Raw genomic sequence first — 9,371 nt, 5'->3', positions numbered from 1 at the left:
GGTTACCAAAAAAATAAATTATTTAATTATTATTAATAATATGTGCGCGTAGAATTAATTTGTTAAAGTGACAAAGAATTTTATTAATTAATTAATTACAAGCTAAATTGTTGTTGTTGTTCTTAATTTTCTTTTATTTTCATATTCATACAAAATTTATGTTATATTTGTTTGCCAAAATTTTTTGTTTCTCCGTGAATTTCTTTTCTTTAAATTCAGGAGAAACTGATTTAGAAAATAGTTTTGATTATTTTTTGTATTTGGTTTTGCTAAAAAAGTTCATTTGTTTTTGTTGATTTTCCTTGTAAAAATTACAATTACAAATATTCTTGTTGTACAATTACTGTAGGTGTATGCGTGTGTTTGTGTGTGTGTGTGTGTGTGTGCAAATTAGCTGTATGCACCACTTACAAAAAAAGTTCACAATAAACATTTTCCATTAAATGTTTATTTTTTATTGACCAAAAAAATTTGGTGTCGAAAAGAGTTTTTTTTTTTTTTTATTTTTTAGAGAATTGGATTTTGTGTTCTAGACGCAGGCAAGTGTACACTGGATTGGAATGTATGTATGCATGTTGCTATGGGAGACAAGGGACAAGGTCATGTTCACGTCTAAACAAAATCCAATTCAAGGCCAGTCTCTATATCAACAGCCACAACATCCGGTTTGGTGGCTGGGTCATCGTCATCCTTGGACTTTTTACTTTTGGACTTATCTTTCGTGGTGGCAAAGGAGGCCAGTAAACCCAGGCCACTGCCACGTCGGGAAGATTGTCCCAACTGCTCGAATCAGGAATCGACAAGGACATGCCATCTTGCCAGCAGCTCACCTTTGGCCATATCACGCATGTCCACCCAATGGGCCACCTCTTCGGGACCCGACGAATTAAGGCCCAAACTAAACCATCCAACCATTTCGTTTTTCTTCATATTACGCTTAGCGTAAACGGAAACCATTAACGTAACATCGTTCAGTTGAAACAAGGCCACCTGCAAAGCAACAACAACAACGGCTTAATCTCTTTGCATCTTTCGCACCAAATCGAATATCCTGGTTTCTTACCTGAAATACAAATGTCTCTTTAAACAGAGGATTTGGCTGGCCACGTCTCGTTGATGTCTTCGCTCTGGATATCTCCTGTCCTATACTACTAACTAGGCATAACTTAACATACGTATCTGGCGCCTTGTTTATGGACAACGTTCGAAACTGACTGCCTTTGACAATTTCAACGGTTAAACGTCCTGTGGTACCATTATAACCTAAACCTAAAAGTAGCTCGGGTACACCTCCATGTTGCATTGAAGTGGTCGAGCCGGCACTATCGGAACGGGCTAAACTTAATAGATCACTGGATGATCCCAAAATCTGCAAATAAATTGGAAAAGAACATTTATTATATCTGGGATAGTAAAATGTATATTTGTAATTGGGCAAAATTTAACCTATGCTGGACCATGAGGTTTGAGATGTTTAAAAGAAATTATTAAAATTATAAAAATTCGTACTTTATCTTAATTTTTAAAGTTTTGTTCCATATTATTTGTACGAATTTATGTTCTCGAAAACAAAGTGCAGGTCGTATTTATTATCCGCATGGCACAGATCACCAATTTCAATCAAGGACGAACACTATTTAAATTTGAGAAAATCGGCGCAGATTTGGATATAGCTCCTATATATTTTTCATCACCAAAGAGTGAAATTAAGGCCGATTTTTTTAAATTGATTCAGATTTAGATTGGGTGACGTGATAGATGTCAATCAACGGCTTTGGTTGGTGTCTCCGCGGTGTCACCCGGAGTAGCAACTTTCACCACCTTTTGAAATAGTTCGCTGATATGTGCCGCGAGTTCACCCATAAGAACTAAAACTAATGGGTTGAGGCGTCGGATTAGTTTCCCACCCTCGGAAAAAAACCCACCTACTATGAAAAAAGCAACAAAACAAAAAACCAATCCCACATATGATCGCTGCCCGGGACATTAAAATTCTGATTTAAATGCAAAAATCAGAGGGGAAAATATTTTTGGACTCGTCGTCGGAAAATTCAGCCACCATGAAGAAACATCCGACAACGGCATGATGCTGAGGTAGCATAAAAATAGTAGTTAGCAGTACCAGATTCAAGCATCTTGATATACACAAGGCCACCTGGATATCTCCCGATCAAACCAAGAGAAATCAAATTGATCATGTTCTGATAAACGGAAGGTATTTATCCAGTATTTTAGACGATCGGTCGATCCGAGGAGAGAATATCGATTCGCACCATTACCTTATAGAAGCCAAAGGTCGCGCTCGTCTTAATGTAGCAGCAAAGGTGCGAATTATCGAGAGAGGAGAAACATATTTTCAAAAAAGAAGAAAGAACAAGAAAAAAATGTACAGGAGTCAGAATGAAGTCCGAAAATATTGCCAACGTGTAAAACACCACATTTTCTTGTAGAAAATAAAGCCGCATTCGACAGCAGAGATGCAAATGTGAATAGACATCGACATAATGCGTCGAACATTGCGAGCGGTAACAGTCACCTTTGAACGAAGTGGGTCCCAGTCCCAAAGTGGGACTGGCAGTAAATGGCGAGAAGACCAAGTTGATGGTATCAACGCGCAATACGTCCAGTAGACTCAGACCAACTGTGGAACTTGAAAAGTGCAGCTTCGTGGTAGTGAACGATTTTATATACCTCGGTACCGCAATAAACAAAACTAATTAAATCAGTTTTGTAATCCGGAGAAAAATAGTCTTGGCCAACAGATGCTAACTGAGTAAGCAAAAGCAAGGCCACCTCTCGCGAGACCAAACTCACTCTCTAAAGACGTTGATATTACATGTGCTGTTGTATGGATCTGAAGCATGGGTACTTGCGCAAGCAGGTGAGGCAGCTCTTGGCATTTTTGAGAAAAAAATTCTCCGGAAAATATATGCGCCGATCTGCGTCGACGGTGAATATCGCCGTCGAATAAACCATCGCGCTGCAGCAACTACGTTGGCTAGGCCATGTTGTGAGACTGGATGAAGATGCCTCAGGTCAAAAAAGCGAGCCAAGTGATGGTTCACGCAGAAAAGGGAAGGCCAAAAATCCATTGGAAAGATCAAGTAGAAGAAAAAGGCCTTTCAAATTGGATGAGATGCGCACAAGGCCGGCGTGCTTGGAAATCCTTTTTAAGTTCGGCTTATGGAACAACCGTTCTGTCATAAGCCATCTAAGAAAGTAAGTATTACAACAGTCCCCACATTAATGTTCAGGATTCTACATTTGTATTTAAAATGTTCTTATTTTAGTACAAATTTCCAAAGCAAAATTTCATTTCAACCCTGTACAATAGCGATCTCCATACCGAATTTCAATATTTTAACGCTATTCATGTAAAATTACCGCTGTACTAAATTTGTACTATTTTCAAGGCCTTATAATATCTCTATAAACTAATAGCAATCTTCCACCAAAATTTAAATACTAAATGTACTAATTTAATACTAAATGTACTAATTTTAGTACTTTTTATACCCTACACAACTATGTAGTCAGGGCATTATAGCTTTGAGCAGTCCCAAGAGTTTGTAACGTCCCGAAATAATGGTTTTAGACCCGCCTTTAAGTATACCGATCATATCATATCTCGACTAACTGAGTCGATCTACATATGTGTGTACGTCCGTCCGTCTGTCCATTATAATTTGTAAACACGATAAAGGCCGCAGTTTTGAACCAATCGTCGCGAAATTTTGCATCTAGTATGGGTTCTGGCCAACGAATACCCCTATTGTTTGATCCGTTCATATTTAGGTGATGCAATGGACCAACAACTTTGTTTGTTTTGTCTGTTTTTCTGGTCGCTCTAGAGGCCAAAATTATGGTCCATACATGACGAAATTTTACACGGAGAAGGTGATTAGGTCAAAGAATAAGCGTTTATGTTTTGATAAGGATCGGTCAATATTTAATGGGTCAAATGGATCCAGACTTTTAGTATTGCCATTACCACATTAGAGGGTGGAAATGTAGGAAGGAAATTTTGGAAATTTTGTTTGAGTTTGAAGGTATGGTCAAGACGACGCATGTAATTTTAGATAACGATTAAATGATATTATGGGGATGAAATGGACCCAGAGCTTTATTTTTGTCTGGTTTTCTAGTTGCTTTAAGCGTCACAAATATCAACCGACCATCACAAATTTTCCATGGAGAAGGCGATATTACCAACTACTCGAATGGATGTCTTGATGATGAACGGATAAATGAACCAAAACTTTTTTGTGTAGAATAACAAAATGTTATTATTATGGAGTAATATTACACAGCCTCGGAATATAGATCTGCATGAACTTAGAGCTCAGTGGATGTTGTGTAGGGTATCATATGGTCGGAACTAATTTACAAATCCAACTCCTAACCTCAACCATGTACAGCAATCCCCATACCCATTTTAAATACTAATTTATTAATTTATCACTGTTATTACTCATATCAGTACTTTTCGAACATATAAAATTTCGGAATATGAACATACGAATTATAAAAAACCGCCTCATTAACACATATTTAATTTCAAGAATCTACCTCTATGCATACTTTTCCGTGTAAACGAATTTGCACAAAACCAAATTTCAAGATTCTAGCTTCTGCCGTTTCTCCAGGGCGTTGATTATTGAAAGTAGTAATTGTATGACATTTTAGTACTTTACGTACCCTTTTAGTACGAATTTCCAAAAACCAAGCCTTATCGTAAGCATATATGTCAATACTGTCCTTCACACAAAATTTCGGGGTTCTAGCTTCAGTCGTTTCGTCTGGGTGTTGATTGTCAAGTTTAGTAATTTTCGCACCTTTATAGTAAGAATTTCCCCAAATTCAGCCCTAACCTCCATCTACGCACAAACACTGACCCACATACAAAATTTTAAGGGACATTGATTTTATGCCCTTTTGAAAATTTCTTAAGATACTCTTGTATATATGTATATAGACATTCATAAACTTACCGATGATGTATTTCTTGGCTCCAATGGTAGCCATAGATTTGTTTCCAATTCCAAATCTATGGTAGCAAAGCTGACATACGCTTCACCGATCAGTCGTTCCTTGCGCAAACGTTCACATCCATACAAACGTACACGCAAGCCCATATTGTTCACCTCTTCGGGTGTGACACGATGCAGTAGAAAACTCTCCATATATTGGGGATTTTCACCCGATCGTATTTTGGTCTTGTGTTTCTGTTTCTTATTCGGTAGCATAAGAAGGCGCACTTGCGTGTGACACTGTTGGCCATTGCCCAAAGTGGGTAGACCGCGAGCCTGAAATAAAAACATTTGATTTTTATTTCATGGAAAATGTCGTGAAAGTGTTGAACTTACCTGTAATACATGCACCGTCATCTTGCGCATGGGTGCATCATACAAAAGCGAAATTTCAATACTGCCCGATTTACCATAACACTGGGTCTGTAGTGAGATATCATCGGATTTAATTGATCTTAAATCACTCGTATCAAATAAAGGTTCCTGTGCCAATTAAAAAATACAAAATTAAAATTTAATAAAAAATCTCTGAAGTTTTTGTTGACATGTCAAATCTTACATCTTCATTGTTGTTGTTAGTATTATTGTTATTACTGGTGGTTGTGGTGTTGTTGCTGTTAGTTATTTGTGTATTGTTGTTGCATGTCGGTATATTGGGCACTTCTTCTATACTGTCTTGGCGTGGCGGCGTTGTTGCATTTGAACTTGTTGCTGTTGTTGTTAGTTTGTGATATTTTGTTGTTTTTATTGGTTCGGCATTTAAATCGATGCGTGACTCTTTCAGCGAAGCACTCTGTGATATATCGGAAGTTTTACTTATTGATGCATGGCGTTCTGTTATAAAAGAAGAAAACACAATTTAAAAAAAAACAATTGAAGAAAAAACATCAAATAGAAAAGATTTTAAGATCCTCCCAGTGATTTAGCTGAGAACTTTAAAATAGATGCTCAGTAAAAGTAACCAAAAATTCCCCATTTGCAATATCATAAAGTGGTAGTTCCAAATCGTCAGAACTCTGATCACTCACGGATATTTAAAATTACCTTTCTTTTCGCCACTTAATATCCCCGTATGACTATCAATTGATGCCTCAACCGAATCATTGGAACTACATTCACTGTGTGACGATGGTATACCAACTTTACCACGTTCAGCAATGGCCAATGGGTCTTTCGATGAATCCCGCGGCGTTACAGTCACACGCTGTAGATCACTATTAAAATAATTGAAATTTTGTGACAAGGGATTTAATTGATTTATGCCATAGTTGGTAAAACTGCCACTCCCACTGCCGGACGATGCTATGCGTGCCTGTTGTAAGCGTAATCTACGCAAAATATCCTCCTCCGAATCGGAACTTGTATTGTCGTAGCGACGTTTTCGTGCTAGAGTATTTAAATGATATTAATTATTTGATTGCAATATTCAAAGAGAAAAAATCTACTTACATAGTTTCTGTACACATTTTGATGCCAAGTGTTTCTCATCGCAGCAGTGCAGTCCTCGACGGGCATGAAAACACCATTTCCGATTAACATAAAGAAAAAATAATAGCATTAACGCTACCACACCAAATACGGCAGACAATACTGTGGTGATTTCAACAGTTCCTGAAAAATATACACACATATTTATTATATATTCAAACTCATTTCCATCAAAATGTTACATTTAAAATTTCAATATATTAAATTTTAAAACATGAATATATTATACTTCTGTTATCATAAAAAATTACTAAAAATACGACTTCGTTTTTTATACCCTACACAACTATGTTGTCAGGATGTTATAGCTTTGTGCAGCCCTAAGTGTTTACAACGCCACCGTCCTAGACCACTAATATACCGATCGTCATATCTCGACTAGCTGAGTCCATTATAATTTGTAAACACGAGACCCCCATTGTTTTTGGTAAAGATCAGTTAATATGTAGGGAATGAAATGGACCAAAAAACTTAAATTTTGTTTGTTTTACTGATCGCTCTAGAGTCCGCAATTATGACCCGAACATCACGAAATTTTGCATGCATAAGACGTTTTGATAATGATCGGTCAATATTTATTGCGCAAAATGGACTCTGACTTTTTTGTGAAAAGTAGCAAAATTTGCCTTCTATGAAAAACATAGATCGAAGAAGTTGACAATATATCCAAGAGGAATGGATGGCCTTTAAACTGATATCATCAAATTTTAACAAAATTTGAATCTTATGAGGTAAATTTTTACCCCGAAAAACCATTAGTCGGAAAAGATGCCGCAGAGGATCTGTTGACCTCAAAACTTAGAGCTCATTGGAAGTTGTGTAGCGTACCATATGGTCGGTCCCGTCCGACTATACTGCTCCGCTGTTTAACTGGTTTAATATTACATTTACAAATTTTTATTCTGGAAAACTTTAAAAATAGTTTATATTATATATGGATAGCGGAATTCTTGTATAGTCAAAATAAATAAACTTTAATTAAGCTACACAATATACTATTTACATTAGAATACAAAATAGAATATTTAGTATAAATTTGAAATAATTCAAATAATGATAGAACCTATCATCTTATCTTATTTTTTTTTTTTAATTTCAGATTTTACTCCGCATTTCTTCGAACAGATACGTTAATGTTTCCATTCTACTAAATTGAGTACAACTTATATTTGTATTTTCTGAAAGTGTATTATTATTTTCTCGATCCTGGATCAATGCAAATAGTACGTTTTTTAAATTTTTTGGTCCTCAGGCAATTTCATGCTTATGTTAAAATATGTAGTACGTTTTAGTACTTGTGTACCCTTTCAATTTGTAATGTAATATTTTGCACAGCGCATCATTTATTATTCAGAGACCTGCCTTTATTGGGAAGATTTCCATTAAAATTGCTGAAATTTATTGACGTGTTATAAAATCCACATTGGAAAAAATTTTCGGTATTCCTATACATAAAGACATACATAAAGATCCCGCAAATTATTAATTACATCGAAAGTATGGTTGAAAACATCATTGGAAATAAATATCAATATTGTTATGGCAGAAATTTTAGAAACATTTGCGTTTAAAAATGCCAACAATTTAGGACTTGTGGTGTTCAGCGGCTTGTCTCGTCCGTTTTTCACTATATCGGAAGTTTAAACCAAAGTTCAAAGATTAGTACTAAAATTTGGACATCTATCTCTAACCATTTCTATTTTGTACTTTCTAATGCAAATTTCGAAAAAAAAAACTTTTTTGAAATGTTATAGCTAAATAAACATAAAAAATTGGAGGGCTCTACCTCTACTCGTTCTGTCGTACCAAATATTTATTAAATTAAGCACAAATATCCAACAAAATTGCGAAAAGCATTGTTTTTCATATAAAAACCTTGTTCTATATCCACCCGTACTGCATTATACATTGTTTTGTACTTTTGTCATAGTTGCAGATAAGTATTTTATAACAGGATCCTATCTTTATAGAGCATATCGCTCAATTAGCTGTAGCCCAATACTAAATTTCAGATTTCAATCTCTATATTTTCCATTATAATTTAATATTTTTTTATCAAATTAGTATTAATTTCAAAAATATATTAATGTATAGCATAGTATTGATAATAGTTAAATCTATTATACTATAGTATTTAGTAAATTTTAGTACTAATTTCAAAAAAATTATGCATGACATTCTATTTGTAATAAATAGAGTAAGCTACATACTAAATTTCAGATTCTTATTTCTACCTGTTTTGCTGTATTTTATTATTTCGTACTTTGTATCACCACTTTAGTACTTATTTCCAAAAAATGAAATGCGTAGCATTCTATTTGTAATAGTTAAATCTATATGCAAAGTTTGACATTTTTATCTCTATCGGCTATATTGCAATATAATATTTACAACTTTTTAGTACATTTTAGTATTAATTTCCAAAAAATATGTTTACCCATCATTCTATTTATATTAGCTAAAGTTACACACCAAATGTCAGATATCTATCCCTACCTTTTCCATCGTAGCTACATGCCAAGTTTCAGATACGTATATCTACCAATTCCATACAAATATAATATTTAGTACTTTTTAGCACCTCTTAGTACTAAATTTACACATATCACTTCGCTTATCCCAGGAAAATCTGCATACCAAATTTCAGAGTTCTATATCTAACCGTTCCGGTGTAACACAGTTTTAGTACTTTTTAGTACCATTTTAGTACTAATTTCTAAAAAATATGTTTGCACATTATTCTATTTATAGCAGCTTAAGCTCCATACTAAGTTTCAGATATGTATTCCTACCGATTCCATTCAAATATAATATTTAGTACTTTTTAGTACCTCGTAGTACTAAATTCCATTT

At 34.9% G+C, this 9,371-nt stretch overlaps 1 protein-coding gene across 1 annotated transcript; it reads right to left on the bottom strand.

The window, feature by feature from the left end:
* Nucleotides 1-572: 572 nt before the first annotated feature.
* On the bottom strand, nt 573-8,959 carry LOC133337626 (synaptotagmin-14). The gene is made up of 8 exons (XM_061545837.1): nt 8,956-8,959; nt 6,480-6,641; nt 6,075-6,416; nt 5,590-5,864; nt 5,367-5,513; nt 4,992-5,306; nt 1,064-1,369; nt 573-990 (listed from the first exon to the last, which is right to left on the bottom strand). The coding sequence occupies exons 1-8, from the start codon at nt 8,957-8,959 to the stop codon at nt 790-792; spliced, it is 1,752 nt and encodes a 583-aa protein (XP_061401821.1). The 3' UTR covers nt 573-789.
* Nucleotides 8,960-9,371: the final 412 nt, after the last annotated feature.

The sequence above is a fragment of the Musca vetustissima genome, unplaced genomic scaffold (assembly GCF_032173495.1).
Source record: "Musca vetustissima isolate MV318-11 ecotype Yass unplaced genomic scaffold, APGP_CSIRO_Mvet_v1 utg55682, whole genome shotgun sequence".
In the NCBI taxonomy this organism is placed as follows: domain Eukaryota; kingdom Metazoa; phylum Arthropoda; class Insecta; order Diptera; family Muscidae; genus Musca; species Musca vetustissima.
Note: the sequence above shows the minus strand (reverse complement) of the source record. Positions and strands in the feature narration are given on the sequence as shown.

What these genes read in the sequence shown, in the direction of transcription:
- LOC133337626 (XM_061545837.1), bottom strand. An exon ending in AAAATGTGTACAGAAACTAT is followed by an intron (nt 6,417 to 6,479) that starts GTAAGTAGATTT and finishes TAAATACTCTAG; the next exon opens with CACGAAAACGTCGCTACGAC. An exon ending in TGACGGTGCATGTATTACAG is followed by an intron (nt 5,307 to 5,366) that starts GTAAGTTCAACA and finishes TTTTTATTTCAG; the next exon opens with GCTCGCGGTCTACCCACTTT.